This window comes from Pygocentrus nattereri, chromosome 21 (assembly GCF_015220715.1).
Source record: "Pygocentrus nattereri isolate fPygNat1 chromosome 21, fPygNat1.pri, whole genome shotgun sequence".
In the NCBI taxonomy this organism is placed as follows: domain Eukaryota; kingdom Metazoa; phylum Chordata; class Actinopteri; order Characiformes; family Serrasalmidae; genus Pygocentrus; species Pygocentrus nattereri.
In genome coordinates, this window is record NC_051231.1 from 18,731,945 (window position 1) to 18,756,034 (window position 24,090).

General features: G+C 39.5%; 1 protein-coding gene and 1 long non-coding RNA gene across 4 annotated transcripts in view; one reads left to right on the forward strand and one right to left on the reverse strand.

The window, feature by feature from the left end:
- col2a1b (collagen, type II, alpha 1b) overlaps positions 1-24,090 on the forward strand; it is a 134,750-nt gene that overhangs the window by 100,221 nt on the left and 10,439 nt on the right. For all 3 annotated transcript variants that reach the window (XM_037532212.1, XM_017719154.2, XM_017719155.2), the window contains 17 exons: positions 58-165; positions 3,564-3,617; positions 3,850-3,903; positions 4,292-4,345; positions 9,226-9,279; positions 10,981-11,088; positions 12,385-12,438; positions 12,568-12,621; positions 13,080-13,241; positions 13,707-13,814; positions 17,661-17,768; positions 18,187-18,240; positions 18,410-18,517; positions 20,039-20,092; positions 20,392-20,499; positions 21,961-22,014; positions 22,117-22,224. In XM_037532212.1, the coding sequence (XP_037388109.1) occupies positions 58-165; positions 3,564-3,617; positions 3,850-3,903; positions 4,292-4,345; positions 9,226-9,279; positions 10,981-11,088; positions 12,385-12,438; positions 12,568-12,621; positions 13,080-13,241; positions 13,707-13,814; positions 17,661-17,768; positions 18,187-18,240; positions 18,410-18,517; positions 20,039-20,092; positions 20,392-20,499; positions 21,961-22,014; positions 22,117-22,224 (1,404 nt within the window). The remainder of the gene's footprint in view (positions 1-57; positions 166-3,563; positions 3,618-3,849; positions 3,904-4,291; positions 4,346-9,225; positions 9,280-10,980; positions 11,089-12,384; positions 12,439-12,567; positions 12,622-13,079; positions 13,242-13,706; positions 13,815-17,660; positions 17,769-18,186; positions 18,241-18,409; positions 18,518-20,038; positions 20,093-20,391; positions 20,500-21,960; positions 22,015-22,116; positions 22,225-24,090) is intronic.
- On the reverse strand, positions 12,707-22,224 carry LOC108440341. Its single transcript, XR_001858835.2, has 3 exons — positions 22,089-22,224; positions 17,625-17,757; positions 12,707-13,261 (listed from the first exon to the last, which is right to left on the reverse strand). It is a non-coding gene; the product is annotated as an uncharacterized LOC108440341 (long non-coding RNA).

A 24,090-nucleotide genomic window follows, 5' to 3' on the forward strand; every position in this document is an offset into this window, starting at 1 on the left:
GGTTTTTTTTTTTTCTATTCCAAATTTACAGTTAACCCCCTCTTTGCTTATGCCCAGGGAGCCATAGGTCCAGCTGGAGCCCCTGGTGCCCAAGGTCCCCCTGGTCTGCAAGGAATGCCTGGAGAGAGAGGACCTTCTGGTATACCTGGACCAAAGGGTGACAGAGTGAGTGAAAGCAAACTGAAATGTTAAAGTTGAAGTTAACTTCTCTGATAAAGAATATCCAAACTTGTCAATCTAGTGTAATTTGAGTTTTTCACATTGAAAGATTATAGGATGCTCACTGCTGTAAGATTTTAACCCTTTTGAAAAGGGGACATCAGCATCAGCAAAACTTTAGCCAACAGTAAAGGTACAGGAATAATAAAAAAAATTACTAAACAATATGTTGTTGATGCCAAAGAAGATCAAAACATCACGAACACATGGACAGGACTGGGAGGGGCCAATCGTGACAAATAAATAAAGAGGTTGTTACAAAGGAATTGCTGCACTTGAACAACATCCCAAATGAGATAGCCCAGACAACGGGCACTCCATCGATTGTTTCTCCTCTGGCAGGTGCAGAAACGGAGATGCAGGACAGAAAATTGTGGATGTTTTTCTTTGCATTTATGTACATAACTTGTGTACTAATACCACAGTCATAGACAGACATGTCTAACAGTTAAATGTAGGCCCTTTTACATTCTGTATGAGTTTACTGTTGTCATAGCTATGGCTGTTTATAATCCACCAGATGCTAAAGCTAGCATAGCATTAAGCTCCTTGCTCAGTGCTATTGATTTACAACAGTATATCTATCCTGAAGCAGCACATGTCATTGCTGGAGATGTTAACCACACAGATTTAAAGGCAGTTATCACAAAATTTCACAAACACATCAAATGTGTTACAAGGAGAAAAAACTCTGGACAAAGTCTATTCAAACATCAATAATGGGTTTATGATAACATTACTCCCTTAACTAGGCCACTCTGATCACTTCTTATTATTCCTTACTTAAGCATACACCCCCCTCAGGAGGAAAGCTCAACCAACCACAAGGACTGTTCGGTCATAACCGAATGGACTGCATTGATAGAACTAATTGGGACATCTATGAAGATCAAGACCTGGAGGAGTACACATCAGCTGTACTCTGCTACAGCTGTTTGGACAATGTCACAGTCCAAAAATACACCCAGGTGTAACCAGACCAAAAACCCTGGATGACAAAGGAATATTCCTCAAGGAATCTTCAATCTATCCTTGTCTAAATCCATCATCCCATCTTGTCTGAAATTTGCTACAAGTATTCCACTTCCAAAAAAGTTTGTCACCAGGGACCTCTGTGACTACCATCCAATCGCACTTGCACCTGTTATAATGAAGTGCTTTGAGAGGCTGGTCCTGCAGCACATCAAAGCCAGCCTTCCACAAAGATTCAACCCACACCAGTTTGCCTACAGGGTAAATGGGTCCATGGAAGATGCCATCCCCACCACTATTCATACAGAACTGACTGACCTTGAGCACCAGGGAAGCTATGTGAAGATACTATTTATAGACTTCAGCTCTGCCTTTAATACGTTCATTAGACTGGTCACCAAGCTCACTGACATAGCTTTCCCAAACTATCAGAAACTGGATCAAGCTTTTCTGTCCATTTGCACCTGGACAACTAGACTTTTCCACCCATTCACCACCATCACACTCTGCATGTTGAGCCCCCTTCTCTATGACCTCTACACCCATGACTGTGCCCATACCTGTCCCACCAACACCAATCAAATTTGTGAGTGACATAGCTGTGTTTGGACTCGAGGAGATGAGACAGCCTACAGAGATGAAGTCCAAGGACTGGCTTCTCAGCCTGAACTCCTCAAAAACTAAAGCATTTATCATAGACTTTAGAAAGAACTTTTCAAAACCAAACCCATTATACATTAATGGGGACTGTGTGGAAAGGGTACATGATTTCAGGTACCTGGGCACACAAATTGCTGAAGATCTCTCCTGGACTACCAACTCTACAACATAAGTTAAAGGCACAACAGCGACTGCTTTCTGAGAAGAAAGTGCAAGAGAAGCTGTTGTATTATTACCACTGTTCCTTTGAAAGCATGCTAACAATGCATCTCCACATGGTACACCAGCAGCTCAGCAGCGGACAGAAGAGCCCTTCAGTACAGCTCAGAAGATCATTAGCTATTTACAGCACCCTTGAATTAGGTCTTCAGGTCCTGCTCCCTCAGCAGGGCAGCTATCATATTGAAAACTCATCTCATCCTAGTCATCATCCATTTGACCTGTTACCCTCAGGAAGACTCTACAGGCCTATCACATCACAGACAAACAGGCTTAACAGCTTCTACCCCAGAGCAATAAAAGAAATGAACACTGCCTATCAATGACAATGTACACTGCCATCCAGGCACTAACAACACAGCCCATCCACACCTATCCAAACATATTTAAGGAATAATAAAAGATGTTTACATTCATTGGCACTTTAATATTTATTTTTAAACTGCACTATTGTAAATATGAACACTACCATCCACATATGTGCCCTCATAGACAATACCTTAGCTGCTACATTCTTTTATATTCACCCTTTATTTAACATTTTTATAATTTTATTTTAAATTATGTAGTCTTTCCTTTTATTATCATGCATTTTATATCATACCTAGCTGTTTTTTTTAGCGTAGTTGCATGCTAGGATTGCTGCCCAATTTCGTTTTACTCTGTGCAATGAGTAAAGTAGTATCTTCTCATGTCAGGAAATCTAAAACTATTCGGTTGTAATATAATCAATAATTGTAATATAATGTCTGTTACCAAGCAACCAATGGCACCAGTCTACATCTAAATATGCAATGAAAATCTTAAAAATGTAAACTAGAAAACGCTGCAGGGTAATTCCTGACTTAAGTCCTTGTTAATATGTAAAGCAAAATTCTACTGCTGAGGCTGTTTGTGAAATTGTGTTGCATTTCAGCTAGATGCTGAAATGACATTTGTGTTGGTTCTTAGCTGCTTGAGAGAAAACCTCTAAAGACCATATCTTATCCGGTCCTCAAACGTATTTTAATTTTCTAATAATATTAGTTTCACAAATCTACAGTACCCAGCCTGCACTGCAACATAATGTGCGCCAACCCACCTACCCCAGCAACAGTTACAGGACAGCAGTTACACCTCAATTCTGGAAATTCCTCACCCGTCATATCACCATTTCAGCTGCAGTTTAACCAACATAAACCCCTTACATTAGCTCAGAAGCTCAGATATTAAGCCAAAGTGAACTTGCAGCAAAGAAAGGGTGCCAGAGGTCTAGTTTAAGCAAATAGGTAGGTTCAAAAGGCCAAGCACCTGGGGACATTTAAATTTTATTTCAAGCATCCATGTAATATTTCAAGGTCTTCTACAAGTGTCTGTATTTCACTGTTTGGAGTTTTTGCGTATTTTGAATAAACAATAGCCAGTTTGGGTTATAGCATCAGTATAATTGCAATTTCTAATAAATAACATTGGCTTGAGCTATGTTGATGGATGTTTCCTGCACTTTTCCACAGGGAGACAATGGTGAAAAGGGACCGGAGGGTGCTCCTGGCAAAGATGGTGCAAGGGTGAGTGCTAGCAACACTAACATTAGAACTGCTCACTAAGAATTTTAAATAAAAATCAATGTCTTCTCAATAATTCTAATATTACTGCCCATTTTACCAATGTGATGGCAGAAAAACAAGGATTTAAATATGGCATATGAATAATTAACCATCAACAAAATATTTATCCATGTAAACATTATCACATAGTATAAGCAAACTGGAGGATTCTCCTAACATGTGTATCTCTCAGGGTTTGACTGGCCCTATTGGTCCTCCTGGTCCTGCTGGTCCCAATGGTGAGAAGGTAACGGTCTCTTCTGTATTTACATGTCTATGAAATATATAGAAGTTATTTCACTACTTTTCACTGCTCATCAGTCTAGAAAAATACACTGCCTTAATGTTTAGAAACACTCGTCATTAATTTTTGCAAGTTTACATACAACTATAAATTGCACAATGCAGATGTAAATATTAAAGTGGATATCAACATTTTTATTCAGAGTTTTTTGAGAACAGTGTTATTGAATGGTGATTAATACACTAATTATTCATTTACAGTAATTTTTTGTCAAGTAACTGACCTTGAGGTTTAATAGCTATTCTGCAAACTTTTGATCGTTGATTCTAAACCTCTAAATTGTGGTATGTATACTGTATCACTGGTGTCTACTCAATGCTGTCTCCTTTAGGGAGAATCTGGTCCAGCTGGACCTTCTGGACCTGTTGGTGCACGTGGTGCCCCTGTAAGTAGTTTCAGTTTTTATTGATAAATCCATTTCACATGTGTCAGAAAGCCGTTGCTGATTGGCCATTTCATGAGTTTTCTTCTGCATATACTTCTGCTTATGTATCACAAATTATGTTTGTTATATATTATACATAAAATCAAGCATTCAATTAAAAGGTTTATCACTCAAACTGTCTTAGAATGGTAGGGTAAACTACTAAACAGAGCTGTAGAGACATTTAGCACTGCCATCTTAAATTTACTGATACCTAAAAATCAGTATTCAGTAACTTGTAAGGGTTCTTGGGCTACAGGCGTATTTAGCACTGCCATCTTAAATGTACTAATACCCAAATCCACTGCCACCTAAAAAGTACTGTTATGGGATGGTGGGGAGGCGGACCCAAGTGCAGAAATGAAAATCCAGTGAGAAGAGGACTAAATAAAATTTTAGGGGCAATGGAATGCATGTGTGGAAGGCTGTGATTATAGTGACCCAGAGCCAGGCTCAAACCGCTGGCGGGCCGCAGAGTTACCACTGCACCAACAGAACACTCAAAACGATAAGGCGGGAACGTCAAACAAGAGATGAACTAGAGAGATAAAATAAAGAAAACGAAATACACCTTCGCCTTTTTTTGAAGAAAGGGAAGGTAGACTTTGTTCGAACAGTTGCCCTTGGTCAATCAAACACCTCTTCTATTTGCTAGAGCCGCCTGTAGGCCAGGAACCTTTTTTTGGCTTTAAGTAGCTTTGGGACAGTTACTCTTTGTAGTCCTCTTTTCTCCTTTAGTTTTGGGGCAAATTCTTTTCTCAACCCTCTTTTCTTTCCTTTAACGACACTCAGTACCATACTGGTCACCCCTCTACAAAGGTGGGACAAACACCACTGCCATCAGTTTAGAAAGCATTGATGCACTATTCTCATATGTGAAGAACATTTTGGCAAAATGTAGTGGTTATATATCAAAAATGGTAAAAAAATCTGAGCATAGAGCAATGATAGAAAAAAAAAATGCAAAGAACAGTAAGTTAGTTTGGCATGTGCCCCCTCCCCCGGGCCCTGGCGATGATGGCCGCGAGAGCCGGCAGGAAGGATGGCAGGGAGATGGCTGCGAGTGTGGAGGGGCGGAGCACAAAACTCCCCCAGTGGATGCAAGTCACGGGAGTGACGGCGGGAGGAGAACGAGCAAGTCCAATAAGTGGCTAGCACCACTCCTGAGCAGCACATGCCAGTGGCTTTTGCCTCAGTAAATGGTTAGTGCCACTCCTGAGAAAAATAAATGAATAAAAAAACAAACAAAATGAACAAGCCTGCATTCTGCTTGTCCTGTTTAATAAATATGCTTATATAGTCTATACATGTTTTAGATGTAGCATGAATAGCACCACAATGAAATCAGTAATTAGTATGAGTACATCTAACACGAGCTGATTTCTTCAACTCTGATGCAACAAAAGCGTATATTCAAGAGATATAGGTATATAGAGTATATTCAAGATAGCATTACTGCTACTGTTGCATAGCCTTCAGCTAAAGCAGCTCATTTTGCTTAGAATCATCCACCAAACAGCACAACCAGTGAACCAACAAAATCACAATCTGTACAAAGTCTTTAGGTCAACATTCCTCCATAACATCCCAGGTTCTGATGGCCGATGGTGGTGTGCTGCTAATTAGCTGAGCCTAGAAGCCGCTGTCCAGAGTCACTGCTTTACACACAGGAGCTGTTGGTATGTGCCGGTTTTGAGAGGCACGCACCGTTTGTGTGGCAGGTGCCACTGGCAAATGCCACTAACTGAGCGGCACAAGCAGCATGTGCCACACATTACCAGTTATTGGTGGCAGGTGCCATTCACTACTTCCGGACGGCAGAGTTGCCACTTCCTGCTGCAAGATGCATTTTTGGGACTGAACACCCTTTTGTGCCTTTTAAAAAGAGCTGAGAGAGAACAGAGAAGGAGAGAGAGGGACAAGCTGCAGCAGCAGCTGAACCCTGCCTCCAGTGTCCTCCTTGAACCTGGGGTAGCATGTGCGGTGCCACAGTGGTGCCAAAACCCGGGAGGAGGACCCCAACACGTTGAGGGAGTCTCCACGGTAGAAGAGGCCATCAATACCCTGATCGACCTACATCTGGCTGGCTGGTTGGAGCTGCAGGCTGTCTTCCAGGACGCTGAAAAACACTGGGAGCAGCAGGTGGCAACCCGTCAGATGGTCAGGAGCCTGCTGGCAGAGCTGCACTCCTGTGTGCATGGGGGCAGGAGCCCCCCCTCTCACCACTTCTCAAGCCTCCAGTCCCAGCTGTTGCCGGCCACAAGAGGCACCAGTGCAAGGAGCGACTCCTGAGCTATGCTGAGCTGCCAGCTAGGGGTGGTAACAAGGAGGTGGAGCGACAAGCTCTCATTCCCTTTGGGCTTGGGTTCTCTCACTGCCCTTAAGGAGAGCCAGCTGATGCTGATCTGGCTGGCAGCATGAGCACCTTTTAAAAAGAGCTGAGCGAGAACAGAGCGAGAGAGAGGGACAAGCTGCAGCAGCAAGTGACTAGAGCTGAAAAGCTCCAGTGAAGAAAGGATTGAAAAGTGGCCAGCGTAGCATTGGTTGTGTTTGGTTTGATTGTTGAATTAAAAGTAATGGCTGCTGCAATCCTAAAACCCTGCCTCCAGTGTCCTCCTTGAGACCAGAGTAGCACATGTGGTGCTACAGTTAGCTTTTCCAAACAAACATAAAAAGATCATGAAGAGCAGAAAGTTGGCTTTTTCAAGCCATTTTGATAAGATTATGAACAGCAAATTGGTGTTTACAAGCCAATTTGAGAAGACTAAAGGATTGTCCTAAATGTAACATTTTAACTAGTCATAAGCACTAAAACAAATAGGTTTTAGTTAAGTCCTTGTTTAAGGATTTAAACTGAAAATTTAAGCTTCAAATACTCAAGACAGCAGCAGTCATGGTTTCCAGTCTTCACCATCTAGCACAATGTGGTCTCCTGATAAAGGCCACTGATAAAATAAATGGTCATGGACAGACCATAATGCATAAGTTTGGATTATAGCAATGCCAAGATTATTGGATATAAAAACTGCTGTGTTTAGTATTAAAAGAGAGATTGACCTAAATAATTTCACCAGATTAACACAGCCTTGCAATGGCTGTCACAGTCTTATGACATAACCCACACTAAATGTCACAGAAAGTGAGAGGTTCCAAGTTGCCAGCATAAGACAAACCACTGTCAGAATGGAAGACACCCAATTTAAGAAATAAATGGATTTATTTAAGTTACACAAGTCAAATACACACACAAAATGTGCATGCTGTTGAAACAGTAGTAAAACAATGTTCAGTCCAATTTTGCATCCAGACTACCCTCGTAAGTTTATAAGCAGTCCATCTCCCATTAACATGGGATTGAAGGTAAAACAAAAGGGAGCAGTCCAATAGAGAAGCCATGCCTAACAGTTTGAAAGTCCATCTAGATCAGTCATCTCGCTTTTGGGAGCAGGCTCAAGCTACTACGCAAAACTATGGGCAAACAATAAAATGGCCTGTCAGTCACAGCCGCACACCACCGGAGAAATGTCACATGCACTCACACAGGCAAACCAACTTTACTTATTTTTGGTGCATGTTGAGCCAAACCCTGTATTCAGCCACTGGCAACGACTCATCCTGCTTCTTCAGGCTTGCTCCCAACCAGACCGAGCCATTTCAACTTGCATTGAACTAAACTTCATGTCACGTTCTCCAAATCGTCTTGCGTTCACAGGCTTATTTGGCACACAAAAAAAAAAACACACACACACACACACACACACACACACACACACACACACAATGGAAGAGAGTCACAGGCACACAAAAACAGCACAGCTCGCACACACAACCATCATAGGCAATCAAATTTTCCTTTACTTATCTTTAGTGTGCATTGAATAAAACTGTGTCCAACAGCTGTGTCACTCGACCCAGGCTCTTCTCCCTCACCAGGTCCACCGTCATTCCTTATGTTCACCTAAAAAGACCCACCAAGCGAGGCACACCATGCCAGCCTCTATGTCTCCCTGTGTGGTGTCTTTCTCCCTGTTCCTCTGTGTTCGCTCCTAATATACCTTTTCCATCTCTCTTCCACACCTGGCCATCAATTAGCAATCAACAGTCTTACGTGCAGCTGGCACTAGGCAGTGAACAGGCTGTAATAATCAGCTGTATGTAATGCAATCCCACAGACCCACAGTTACAAGCACACAGTATCACAGCAAAGCATTCCAAAGCATGCAGCAACTACAACACAGGGCATTTCACTGCACACAGTACACATTATAACCCAAGAATAAAATTAAATAAACACCGCACACAAATAAAAAAACACAACACACTATTTGGGTCAATAAGTCACATAAACACAGCAAAGAGATGTTCCACTTTTGACATAAATAATTCCCAGGGTGTTGATAAGGACAGTCCCCAAGTAACTAAGGACTATATTCTGAATGATGTTTATCTGCCTGGACAAATTGTTTCAGATGTCTTGCTTTGTGTTCTCCCATAGCATCAGATGCTATGACCTTGTACAAAACATTACATTTAGGGGTGCCAAGTATATGTTTCAAACAATCTGCACTCCTTATGCCGTTTATTAACTATTCCACAATGAACAGTGCTGTTCTTTTCTCCAACATAGCAATTTGATACTGATTAAAAAAATATATTTTACAGACTACATATTGCTTTTTTCATACATAACCAGGAACTAGGAAGTTTCTTTCTTTCATGGTACTGGACATTAAGTGAATGTGGTTATTTAACTTTTAATGCTGTCAGTGTTCAAACACTGCTGTTTGTTCTACCCTCTTTGCCCTTCTTTCTATAAAATGCTTATTTGTCTTTTTTTACAGGGTGACAGGGGTGAGACTGGTCCTCCTGGTCCTGCTGGTTTTGCTGGTCCTCCTGTGAGTACAAATGTCCTCAGCCTATTAATGTAATCTTAGAAAATAGGTGTAAAGTTAGTGTGGTTAAAATGCCTTTTTCTCAGTTAAGTCAAAATTATTCTTCAATAAACAAATGCAGTTGTATGAAAAGATGGGTCAACCCTAAACAACAGCCCAGTTGCTTGTGCATTTATGTTGTAATGATAGAATCTGTTATTGTAGCCCTTTGTTGAACATCTTGCTTTTAAATTGCTTTTGAAGAGATACTTTCAGCAGACTACGCAGGTTTAAAAAAAGGTATTTTGGAGCTTGTGAAATGTATAGCTCAAGTCTATAGTATAAGAAAGTGTAGATGAAAATTAACTATCTGGCTTTATCTGAATCATTTATATATTGAAATAATGATGTTGAGTAATGTGCATTATTGCCCCTCTTAAATAAACAAAAAAGTTTATCAGGTTTAGTATAATTTAACCTTTCACAGACTTGCTGTTTTTAAGCTAAAAGGTTTGTAGGTGACATACGATGTGAGTAGGCTAGTAAGGTTAGCTGAGGTCAAATCAGATGATTTCCACTTATCTGTTTACCATAATAATTCACACCTTTTGCTTTGCAAATTTAAGGCCACCTGTAACCTATTATGGATTGAATGGGCTTTATATATTACAGTTATATGCTCTGAGTGTCATGCATCAAGTGTGCACATCACATTGTTTTTTTTTTATATTATTTCAAATGCCTGTTACATCCCTCATCTGTAGCCATGTTCATTGAAGATAAGATTCATCAAAATTTAAGAAATGTTTTAAGAAATCTCAATCAGCAAGTGATTAAACTAAAAAAAGGTGGGTCAGCATCTACATCAGCGTCACAGAAAAGAAGGCAAATACATATTTTCTCTATTAGGGCATATTTGTCAGTTTTTTTGTTTTGTTTTGTTTTTTACTTGTCGATCTTTAAACAAAATATAATATTAGATAACGGGACCGATTCATACATAATTTGTAATCTGAACATTACATTTTCTAAGCAGCAAAGTCATCTAACAGGTTAATTGCTCATGTAAAAAGTCATTTCAGTCAGAGAATCTGATTAAATCAGGACTTTGACAAGAACATGTACAAGGATCATTGACTATCTGAGTGTGGAGTCATGAACACTGACTTCAGCTGAGAGAACTGCAGTTCCTTTGGTGACTTCCTGGATAATTTGCCTATTGGCGATGCACTCCTTAGAAGATTCACCATAATTTCAATTTGTAGATAATGGTTCAAACTAGGGGTAGGCAGTATGGGAGAAATATCAAAGTACTTTCCTGATACAAGATATGTATCACAGTATTTTATTTTTCTGAGTTTTGATTGATGTCAGAAATGGAATATCATGTATGTCACATTTATTTAGTGTTTTTTTATTTAGATTTTGGTTTGCTTATTAATAATATTGTAATATAGAAACCACATTTCAGCAGCCTTTTGGTCTGTGATGAAAGTGGTTGAGTCTGGGGCCAATCATACTGTTGCCAAATATGTGACAAGTAAGCAATAACAGAGAAAATATTTTTTGTGGCACTGTAAAATAATTGATTGGTCTGTGAGGCTGTGATCCTTTGCTAATAATGAGCACAACTTGATCTACTATGATAAAATAGGCTTTGCCTATATAGGAAAGCATTCTATTTCTAATTAATTTACATGTATTGCCGATTATTTTTCTCCCCAGGGCGCAGATGGTCAGTCTGGTGCTAAAGGAGAGCAGGGTGAGGGTGGACAAAAAGGTGATGCTGGGGCCCCTGGACCACAAGGGCCCTCTGGAGCTCCAGGTCCTCAGGTAATATTCCCAATAATATACCTTACTGGTAAGAATTTATATGAAGGGTTTATAAATAACATATTGATAATATCCTATGTAACCTGTATCTAAAGTAGTCATAAATGTGTAGGTCAGCGTTCATAAAGTATTCATATTTTACCTGATGTTAATTTGCACTAATTTCAGTCTAGAATTCGTTTTCCCACCTGGGCAAACACACCACACTTTACCAATAAGATTCCTTGGACAAGAATCCTAACACCGCATTTTCCTGCCACTATAACATGATCAAGCTATAGATTGCTCTGTACAAATGTAAAACAAATAATTTGTAACAGACAAAAAAACAACCTGGCTTTGTCCCTTTACTTTAGCAATGTTATTAAAGCTATTTATGTGATATTTCAGCATGAATGAAACCTTGTATAATACCTTTGGGAGGCAGTGAGTCTAATGAGAGTGCAAGTCAGGAGAGTGGTGGTTAATATGTGTAACGCCAAGGAGCGAGGAGGCAGATGCATATGCTAAGATAAGCGACTTTTATTGTGGGCAAATCCAAAATCAGGGTCATAACGGTCCATGGTCAGAGAACCAACGTGGAGAGAACAACAGTCAGACATACAACAATCAACAACAAATGGATCAAACAAACAACAGGGCCGGAAGATCATAACACATCACACTTCAAACATGAAACAAATCAAAGACCAGCAAGACATCTATGACAAACAGTGCAAAGACCAACAAATACAAAGGGCAAACACAGGGCTTATAAAACACAAGGATAACGAGGGACAGACGGAAAACAGGTGGCGACAGTCAGGGGCGGAGTCACAAAACAAGGGGCTGGACTAGGAAACCAAAACAAAGAAAACACGTGGAACATCAAAGCAAAGGGACACATGGACAATCAGAAAGTAAACAGAAAAAGCACATGGAGTAGTGGGAGGAGCCAACCGTGACAATATGAGTGTGATTTGGGTGTTGAAATAACCCATAACCAGTTTAGGCTAATTTGTACACTAGTCATGGTGTTTGTGGAGTCAGATTAATCAAACATTAGTCAATCAATCAAATTTATTTAACCTTAGAGAACATTAAGGGTGACCCTCATTTACAATGTTGGTAAGTTATCTTGAAATTTAATATTATGATTTGACAGTAGAGACTTTAGAGTGATTTGCTTGTCATTTGGATTCTTTTTCAGCTCTTTCACTATGCGTTACCCTTTGTCATTGTGTAAGTTTGTGCATTGTGAAGTTCTAGTGCATGTATCATTTCTCAAAAAGTCATCTCTATATCAACACTTTTAAGGGACCAACTGGTGTTTCTGGACCTAAAGGTGCTCGTGGTGCCCAGGGACCTCCTGTGAGTAAACGTCCTTGTTTAATATTCCAAGTGTTTTTCAGAAGTATTTATAAGTGAATGGCTCTTTATGTATGCATTTATTTATTTATGTATGTATATATGTATGTATGTATGTATGTATGTTGCTAGGGTGCTACTGGTTTCCCTGGAGCTGCTGGCAGAGTTGGGCCACCTGGCCCAAATGTGAGTTTAAAATCCCTCTTTAATGTAGTGTCAACAAAAATGACTACTGACAGTTTCTATAGAGAGGCAAACTGAGACACATAGATTAGAAAGAGACAGTAAGATTCAGAGTTTCTTTTTAATTTCTTATAAGCCATTTTAAGCCAGATGAGCTTTTGTGTTTCTCTTCATGTCAACCTACAGTTTGCTTTATGTATAACAGTTAAGCTATTTTAGATAAAAGGCAGACCAATTTAAAAAAGCATGAATTATTATTTTTTAAAGTAAAAAATGTAAAACATTGTCTCTTACTTTTCAGATCATTGTTCCAATCTCAACAAGACTTTAGTTCTTAACTTTGGTCAAATTTGAAAAAGGGTATAGGTTCAAGTGGAGTAAAATATTCATGATTATGTATGTACATTCAGTGTTTATTATCAAAAGCTTGATCTTCAGCTCTCTCATTCCCTATTTTTCAGGGTAACCCTGGTCCCGCAGGTCCTGCTGGTTCTCCTGGGAAAGATGGTCCTAAGGGTGTGCGTGGTGATGGTGGTCCCCCAGGCAGACAGGGTGATGCAGGTCTACGTGGTCCAGCTGGTCCTCCAGGGGAAAAGGGAGAGCCAGGGGAAGATGGTCCTCCTGTGAGTAATCTTAATGACATCTGTGGACAAGGATACAACACACAATATTTGAATCAGTTATTTACTCAGGTTGTTAGCTATAAATGCTCTGCTTATATATTAAACAAATTCAATAATCTTTTTTTTGTTTTGGATTAATTTTAGAAAAAAATCTATGTGCGAAATAGGCTAACATCAAACATGTCAGGGCATGACTAACAGACATAACTGAGCACATCTAAGAAAAGACATTGGTAGGTTGTGAAAAAATAAGTATACAGAATACTGTTCTGCACATAAATATAGCGAATAGCAATAAAGAGAAAATGTATGGTATACTACTAAGATACTGTTTTTGTAAGCATGTTAAAACATGTTAACAGTAATTATCACAGCATGTAATTCATCAGTTATGCAATTATATTTAATACAACTTGTTATTAATAATAATAAACTATTAATATGGCTTTAATATTTCTTTTGTAGGGTCCAGATGGACCAGCAGGTCCTCAGGGCCTTGCTGGACAGCGTGGTATTGTTGGTCTTCCTGGACAGCGTGGTGAAAGAGGCTTCCCTGGCCTGCCTGGACCTTCTGTACGTAGTAGCTACAAAATTCTAAAATGCCTACATTTGCTCAAAAATACTCATTTGTGTATCAAAGTAGCAATACTAGGAAATTCACTGAAAAAAAGCTTATCAAAATGACTGTATACTATGCTGTATTAAAAGTCAGGGTATTACTGCAGTGATAATTTACTCAAGTACAAGTACAGTGCATCAGGAAAGTATTGACAGTGCTTCACTTTTTCCACATTTTGATATGTTACAGCCTTATTCCAAAATTGAGTACATTTATTTTTTCCCCTCAAAATTCTACACACAATACCCCATAATGACAAAGGGAAAAAAGTTTTTTTAAATGTTGATGCAATTTTGTTAAAAATAAAAAACAAAAAAGTCACATGTATTCGCAGCCTTTTCCATGACACTCAAAATTGAGCTCAGGTGCATCCTGTTTCCACTGATTATCCTTCAGCTGTTTTGGCAACTTGATTGGAGTCCACCTGTGGTAAACCCAGTTGATTGGATATGATTTGGAAAGGCACACAATTGTCTATATATGATCCCATAGTTGACAGTACATGTCAGAGCATAAATCAAGCCATGAAGTCCAAGGAATTGTCTGTAGACCTCTGAGACAGGGCTGTATCGAGATCTGGGGAAGGGTACAGAAAAAATTTCTGCAGCATTGAAGGTCCCCCTGAGCACAGTAGCCTCCATCATCCATAAATTGAAGAAGTTTGGAACCACCAGGACTCTTCCTAGAGCTGGCTGCCCGGCCAATCTGAGTGATTGGGGTAGAAGGCCTTAGTCAGGGAGGTGGCCAAGAACCCAAGGGTCACTCTGACAGAGCTTCATTGCTCTGTGGAGAGAGGAGAACCTTCCAGAAGGACAACCATTTCTGCAGCACTCCACCAATCAGGCCTGTATGGTAGAGTGGCCAGATGGAAGCCACTCCTCAGTAAAAGGCACAAGACATCCCGCTTGGAGTTTGCCAAAAGACACCTGAAGGACTCTCAGTCCATGGGAAACAAAATTCTCTCAAAGATTGAACTCTTTGGCCTGAATGCCAAATGTCACCTGGCCAATACCATCCCTACAGTGATGCATGGTGGTGTCAGCATCACGCTGTGGGGTTGTTTTTTGGCAGCAGGAACTGGGAGACTAGTCAGGGGGAAAGATGAATGCAGCAATTTAGAGACATCCTTGTAGAAAACCTGCTCCAGAGCACTCTTGACCTCCAGTGCACCAACACTCCCCATCCAACCTGATGGAGCTTGAGAGGTTCTGCAAAGAAGAATGGGAGAAACTGCCCAAAAATAGATGTGCCAAGCTTGTAGCATCATACTCAAAAAGACTTGAAGCTGTAATTGCTGCCAGAGCAAAGGGTGTGAATACTTATGTACTTATGTTTATTTTTATTTTAATACATTTGTAAAACATTCAAACAAACTTTTTTCACTTTGTTATTATGGGGTATTGTGTGTAGAATTTTGAGGGAAAAGATTAATTTAATCCATTCTGGAATAAGGCTGTAACATAACAAATTGTGGAAAAAGTGAAGCGCTGTGAATACTTTCCGGATGCACTGTAAAAGTATTAGTAAATAAAATTACTCAAGTAAGAGTAAATGAGTAGTTCATTAAAAAACTTTTTTCATACTTTCACTGTCACAACCTCAACATATTTCTGAGCTGACTCAGCTTCATCACTGGAAATAATTGCCCTGCTAGTCACCGTTCTGTGAACTGTGATTGGTTTGAATGCCAAGCCACATGTCTGGAGGAAACCAGGCACCGCTCATCACCTGGCCAATACCATCCCTACAGTGATGCATGGTGGTGGTTTACAGTAGACTGCATGTGTTTCATGGTTAGGAGATTATATAAGACGTGCTAGTTTATTTGTTTCCAATGAAGTATTTTAGAATCTCTGAAAGACTGTGCAGAGGTAGTTATTCTTTAATCAAGTTCATTTAAGAGAAAAATAGTTAAAATTATGAGTAGATGAATTAATAATGCTCAATTAATAATGTAATTTTAGCGAGAGTCCTGCTGCCCAGACTTTAGCTTACGATAATAGGTGTGAAAACCGTAAATGCGGTATCCTTTTAGCTTGGATCAGCTAGCTCATCTAACCCTCCCTCAGGCTGGAGTCGAGTTGTGAGAGCGGATCTCAGCAGGTTTCGTGTTTGGCTGCTCATAATAATGCCATTTTTTGCCAGTCCATGTTAAATTAATACAGATGACCGTTTGGCTGCGGTCTGTTCCTCGTGTTTAACAGCAATTCGTTAGTATTGGTTTCTGAGCTCATACATACATAATTTATTTTTACTCTGTAATGTTATGAAAATTAAAGTAGCAAATTAAAAGTATTTAATTAAAAATTAACTCAAGTATGAGTGAAAGTACTATGATTTAATTCTACTCCAAAAAGTACCCTTACAGGGAAAACTGTACTTAATTACAGTAATGAGAGGAAATGTAATTCGTTACTTGCACATCGGCTAAAAGTGCATATGTATCTTGAAGAAACAGAAGAAGAAGCACAATGTAGAAAGAGATGGAATCTAGCTTTACATCGGTAGTTTTAAAATGTGCAGCTGGCTTAATAGATTTTTTTTTAGAAAAACAGCATTACTATACACAAATTAATGACAAAAGGTTTTTTAATTGTAAAATTATAATTTGAATTATAATAAATATATAAAGTATAGATTCTTATTACAAAGACATGATGTGCATTTTTATATCTACATATATATTTGCATTTATATCTATATGCATTTTAGATCTTAAATATAGTTGGTGTTATCAAAGCTTGAATGACCTTTTTCAGTTATTATTTTTAAATAATTATTTTTATGTTTATTAACTGTACTGGGGTGGTTACATCATTTGACCACTACTGGATTGTGTCACCTAACAGTTCAGACTATTTTTCAAATTAAACTGGCATATACTAAGACACTCATAGTGTCTTGAGTTTATACTTTTTCTCAAATAAATAGCATTCTTATAACAATGGCACATTTCCATGGCATTCCTGAGGTTATACCACCTATTATGGTAAATTACCATTTCTAACCAACAAAAAAAAGGGGTATCGTTGAATAAACTGATATCTATCATGTATTTACTTTTGGGGGGGGGGGTGTAATGGACTTAGACAAAAAAAATTGAGATCATGTCAATGACCCATATACTAATCAGTCACTCATTATAGTGTTGTACCAGTTACTCAGAAACTGGAATTGTGAAAAGATGCAGAAACCATTACATTAGTACATTACATTGTATTTTATAATGAGTTATTAAGTCAGTTAGCAAACAAAAAAGAATTAAGAGCTGCATAAGTAGTGCATGGTGGGGTTGTGGTTAGTTCATTCACTTCTTATACCGTACTTCCTAACCTCTAAAGCTCCAATTTCTCCTTTTAGCCCATAAACATTTAGCCTAGAATTTGTCATGATCATCCTCTAGACATTTTCGTTATGAGTCTGACCCCACAAACAAACTAATCTTTTATGAAACAGAATATTCTAACAGTTACAGTTGAGGCTGTTGTAATACACAGGTTTTCTGATAGACTGAATAATGAACTCAAGCACACTGGCATACTATTTTGTTTCCAGAGGGGAAAAAAGGAAGTGCTGTGTGTGGAGTATTTTGGAAAAAGTAGAAAGTTAAAAAGTGTGGTCAACTATTGTAGAAAAAACCTTAAATCTTAATAAATGTACCTTTAGTTTTACAAAGATGGTGTACTTTAAGAATTCTCTGAATGTTGTTAACTACTGGAGAATGGATTACAGTCACAAATGTTGACAAAACCACAAACAAGCACCTGTGACATATGACATCAACTGTCACCTCTTTACAGGGTGAGCCTGGCAAGCAGGGCACTCCTGGTGGTCCTGGAGACCGTGGTCCTCCTGGCCCTGTGGGACCTCCTGGACTGACTGGACCTGCTGGAGAACCTGGTAGAGAGGTTAGTTTGTAGATAATTAAATGACACATATGTGACACTCATGCAAATTGCACTATAAACCTAACTTGTAGTAATAAATGGTAAAGGGAAAGTAGATATTTTAAAATCTTGGCAAGGCCCAGATCGTAACTTAATTTGCACATGTTCCTTTCTCATGCAAATGTTGGGTCAGGAGTCTATCACCATTAATAAAACCTGACTCTGCTGGCTTAAGTGACTTTCAAGTAAGATTAGGATGTATTCAGATAATCATAAAAGATTGTTCATTTACTTCACTTATTTTGGAATTCTTTTTCTGTTACTGACCCTTTAAACTGATTTTTTTGGTGCCAAATTAATTTCACACAAGCAATTAAATATGAAAAAAAAATAAAAAATAAACAGGAATAAAATATGAATATTTCTTGTTGTAAAACAGGGTAACCCTGGCTCTGATGGTCCTCCTGGCCGAGATGGTGCCCCAGGAATCAAGGTCTACACTGTTTATTGACTGCTTTTGTTACTTAATTTTTAATCAGTACTTATTCTTATACTATGTGTTCCTTGCTTCATTCTTGTATATTTAAGCCTAGATTTATTCTAATGCTTATTTGTTTTAATAGCTGTATGCTTGCTAACTGACCCATATAATTATATTTTAGGGTGATCGTGGTGCCACTGGTCCAGCTGGTGCTCCTGGTGCACCTGGTGCCCCTGGTGCCCCTGGCCCAGTTGGCCCCACTGGCAAACAGGGAGACAGAGGAGAGGCTGTAAGTATATGTTGGTACTGTAATCGACATTTAAAAAATCACCTTTGGTAGAGGTTTATTTTTAAGCTATGCTGCCTAATGGTGACTTTGTGCAGACCATACCTTCAATTTGTGGTTGTAGTATAAGGAGTGATTGTACAACTGGAGGACGAGAGGGAACTGAGAATTTGTGCTGATTTGGGGTACACTTGCAAGACCAGATCCCCAAAAGAACTCTAGTTTATGTTTGTAAGAGCTGACATAATTAATTCATTAAACTGGCTACTGTGTAAGATAAATTACTCATATGTGCAAGCAAACCTGGTCAATAAAGTCTGATTCTGCTTCTGATTCTGATATCATAAGGCTTCCTAGTTCATTTTGTTTCAGTGATGTAATTTAGAATCCCTGAAAGTCTCTGCATAGTCATTGTTCATTTGATCCATTTTTATTGTTTGACCTAACAAATTACTCAATTAGTCATCAAAATGATGAGTAATATGAATGTTATTGTCAGCTCTAATGCCAGCTTTTTCTGAACTCCTATACTGTGGACGTTTGAGCAGTGATCAAAAAAATCCTGGCATGCAGATGATCCTGAAAGAGTATCATCAGATGTGTAAACAATTGGTAGAAATAAAAAGAAACCAATAATGATAACAAAATGTTAGTTTCAGAAACATCAAAGCAGATCAGAGTGTATAGCAGCATCTTTGCTAGAGGTGGAATGCTAAGGATTCAAATGAGCTCAGGCAGAAGTTCAGCCTAAGCATGTGAAGGATGTGCTTTTCTTAAGTCTTGGTGAAGATCAATGAGTCACATGGTGAGATCCCACAGGCATGGATTATGGATTTTGTCTCTTTTACTCATGTAACAGGTGGTGTAGTAGATATTTGCTAGATTTTCTGGGTGTACCAGTTTTTGTGTCAGGTTGTGTTATTTGCCTGCCATGTATATTATCTGTCTCAACATGTAGGTCTCAACATGGATAGCGGTTCCTTAAAAAAGTTAAGGGATGAAGAACTCTGAGCAAGTTTATGTATTTTGAAGAAATCTGCATATATCACTTAATACACAATCCAATATGTAATGTGTACTCCTTATTTGGAGTTCATCTAATAGAGACTAACTGATTCAAATGTAGAATTAAAATGTGAGACCAATAGCCAATTACTGTTTATTCAATAAGGTATCTTTTATTTAGTCTAATCTAGACCAAATTATCAGGTAATATTCATGCAAACATTTCAAAATAATTTTACCGCAACTGGCATCACTTAATATTATGAATATTTTTGCTAATTGCAGAGTTATCATGGGAAATTTCATAACAGTCCTTTGTATGCCATTATTTTACCAATTATGTATTTAAATTGAACTTATTTTTACTAATGTCATGCCGAATATAGTGTTAAATCATTTTTGACAGCCCTTAGCTCAGTGTGACATGTGGGCTGCCAAACAATACATAAAAAATAGGATAATTCTTGCGTTCAATATTTTTAAATGTAATTCTTTGTATTTGATCTAATTCTATTTTAGGGGCCCCAAGGACCTTCTGGACCACCTGGACCTGCGGGAGCAAGGGGAATGGCTGTGAGTTTTTCTGCTCTTATTTGCTTGTGTCAGCATGAACGTTAATAATTTACTTCAGTAATAGTTGAACTTGTTGCACATTTTCCAACTCAGAGTATGCAATTAATAAGGACATTATAAAGAACACTGTAGGACAAGATATGCTGAATAATAAGAAATGCCAAATGGTGTCATAAAGATGCATCCTGATCAGCCCAGCACATACATTATATTGCTACTGACTTGTGTCAGTTGTGATGTAAACTGGAAATTGGTGTGGTCCATTGATGTCTAAGATAATCTAATTTTCTCCTCAACAGGGACCCCAAGGACCCCGTGGAGATAAAGGAGAAGCTGGTGAGGCAGGAGAAAGAGGACAGAAGGGTCATAGAGGTTTTACAGGACTTCAGGGCCTCCCTGGGCCTCCCGTATGTAATTTTAAATTTTACCATTTAATTGTTTAATTTTAAAATGAATGAGTTTGGAGCTTCTGAGTGGCACAGCTGGGTTGTCCAAACCCAAGCTCAAATCCCAGTAACTCCACAGCCATTCAACATTGGTAGTCAAAGAGATCTCAACTAGTCCTGAGGAAGTCATTCTTCTAGGTCAGAAGAACAACTTCCTCTCTATTGCCTATTTAAGATGCTAGTTAATTATAGGTCTTTGTTAGGACAGATATGCAGTTAGTACTGCCCTCCATTTGTGTCCAACTGATATAATGTCATCCATACAACTTATAATATTGTATGGATGACAGCTCAAAAGATATATTGATGAAATGTTATCAATTATGTAAATGACCAACAAACACGAGCGCCTACAGTTTGCCAGGCATTACTGGAACTTTCAGTGGGACCGTGGGTCAGATTAGACCAAAATAGAGGTTTCTGCAATGAACACCAGAGATGATTTTGGCATGGACACAAAGATAGACATGCAGAAAAGTACCCCATCCCCATTATGAAGTGTGGTGGTGGATCTGTGATACTCTAGGTCTGTTTTTTCTTCCAAATGCGCTGGACAGTTTATCTGGATTAATGGTAACACCAACTCTGTCAAGTACCAGCAGATATTAAATCAAAACCCCACTACCTCAGCTAGGAGGCTTAAACTGGGACATAGTTTGGATCTTCTAGCAGGGTGAAGATACAAAGCACACTTTAAAATTAACACCAAAATGGTGCACTGGTCAAAGGTTTAGCCATAGCCAACCAGTCCCCTGACCTAAACCCCATAGAAAACTTGTGGGATTAGCTAGAAGAGGAGACCCTAGAATCTGAATGTTCTGGAGAGGTTTTGTATGGAAAGTGGTCTAATATGGCTTGTCAAGTGTTCTTTAGTCTCATTAAGCATTATGAGAGAAGACTCAGAGTTGTTATCTGTGCACTAGACTGTGTATTAGATTAAGGGGTGCCAACAATTGTGGCACATGCAGCTTTGAGTAAAATATTTATTGCCCCCCCACTCCAAAGTGGCTTTCAGAGGAAATGAAATGCTGAAGCATATTTTTATTATTCCTGCAGCTCCTCTGCATGCCACTTTGCAACGCATCTCTATCCTTACTCTACTCCTCTTTCATGTTGTTTGACTTACTCAGTGTCATCTTGTCTTTATTGCCTGCACTGTTCTGTCCCCTAGAGGGTTCATTCTGCTGTTCTATCTGCCTAAAGTTTTCAGTGTGTGTACACGGCATGGACATCCTTGAACAGAGCCATACTGCAACATATAAGTTACTGCAAATGGAAACAAAATATAGTCTTGACTGAAATTTCATTTTCATTTTAAACTGATTTAATTGTCCAATAACTGGTTTGCCTAAAGTTGTTAATCACATCTCTTGATTTAATTGTAATTTGTCTACTCAAAGAGCATTTGCTTTCCATACACAGGGTCAGCCCGGTGACCAGGGTGCTGTTGGACCTGCAGGCCCCGGTGGAGCAAGAGTCAGTATCTGGTTCTCTTCAAAAGTTTCTCATTATATACAACAGTACTGAAATGAAATTTTGTTTAACCTTACCGTCCCCTTAATGTTTCCTCCTCTTTAGGGGCCACCTGGCCCTGTCGGTCCAGCTGGAAAGGATGGAGCTAATGGCCTGCCTGGCCCAATTGGACCTCCTGGACCGCGTGGCCGTTCTGGAGAGACTGGTCCAGCTGTAAGTAATGTAGCGTCTTAAGCTTAATAAAGCATTAAGATTAGTCAACTAACCAGGAGGCATATCTGGCAGCTCATAATAACACCCTTTCTTTTAATGCATTTGAAAGTTATGTTGTTCACATGGTATGATATCTTGGTAACACTTTATTTGAAGGCTACCTGCATAAGGGCTTTATGACGCATTTATAAGTACTGAATAATGTGTTTATAAAGCACTACTTGAACATTTATTAAGTGCTTATGTCGGTTCTCGCAACCTGACATAAGATGTTTTATGAAATAAATGACATTGTACTGACATAATAAGAATAAACGTTGAACATGTTTACAGCACTAAACATATTTAAAACACTATACATAATTGCATCAATCATCTTATCCATGCCATGGAGGGAAGAGGGAGTAGTTTCCAGGCATATTTAACCTGATATCAGTACAATGTCGTCTTATGAATGCTGACATAAATAGTTATGTATAGTGTTTATTAAGCAATGGAGGCCTGGATTTGGAGTCACACACAAAATTAAAGTGGAAAAACACACTACAGGCTGATCCAACTGTGATGTAATGTCCTTAAAACAAGTCAAAATGAGGCTCAGTATTGTGTGTGGCCTCCACATGCCTGTATGACCTCCCTACAATGCCTGGGCATGCTCCTGATGAGGTGGCAGATGGTCTCCTGAGGGATCTCCTCCCAGACCTGGACTAAAGCATCCGCCAACTCCTGGACAGTCTGTGGTGCAACGTGTCGTTTGTGGATGGAGCGAGACATTACATTTACATTTACATTTATGGCATTTGGCTGACGCTCTTATCCAGAGCAACTTACAATTTGATTGTAAGTCGAATGAGACATGATTGTAAGTTGAATGAGACATGATGTCCCAGATGTGCTCAATCGGATTCAGGTCTGGGGAATGGGCGGCCAGTCCATAGCTTCAATGCCTTCATCTTGCAGGAACTGCTGACACACTCCAGCCACATGAGGTCTTGCATTATCCTGCATTAGAAGGAACCCAGGGCCAACTGCACCAGCATATGGTCTCACAAGGTGTCTGAGGATCTCATCTCGGTACCTAATGGCAGTCAGGCTACCTCTGGTGAGCACAGCCCTCCAAAGATATGCCACCCCACAACATTACTGACCCACTGCCAAACCGGTCATGCTGAAGGATGTTGCAGGCAGCAGATCACTATCCACAGCATCTCCAGACTCTGTCACGTATGTCACATGTGCTCAGTGTGAACCTGCTTTCATCTGTGAAGAGCACAGGGTGCCAGTGGCGAATTTGCCAATCCTGGTGTTCTCGGGCAAATGCCAAGCATCCTGCATGGAGTTGGGCTGTGAGCACAACCCCCATCTGTGGACGTCAGGCCCTCATACCATCCTCATGGAGTTGGTTTCTGACCGTTTGTGCAGACATATGCATATTTCTTGCCTGCTGGAGGGCATTTTGCAGTGCTCCTCCTGTTCCTCCTTGCACAAAGGCGGAGGTAGCGGTCCTGCTGCTGGGTTGTTGCCCTCCTACGTCCTCCTCTATGTCTCCTGGTATACTTGCCTGTCTCCTGGTAGCGCCTCCAGCCTCTGGACACTACGCTGACAGACACAGCAAACCTTCTTGCCACAGCTCGCATTGATGTGTAATCCTGGATGAGCTGCACTACCTGAGCCACTTGTGTGGGTTGTAGAGTCCGTCTCATGTTACCACGAGTGTGAAAGCACCACCAACATTCAAAAGTGACCAAAACATCAGCCAGAAAGCATAGGTACTGAGAAGTGGTCTGTGGTCACAGAAGTTTGATTTACTTGGAGTTATATTGTGTTGTTTAAGTGTTCCCTTTATTTTTTTGAGCAGTGTATATT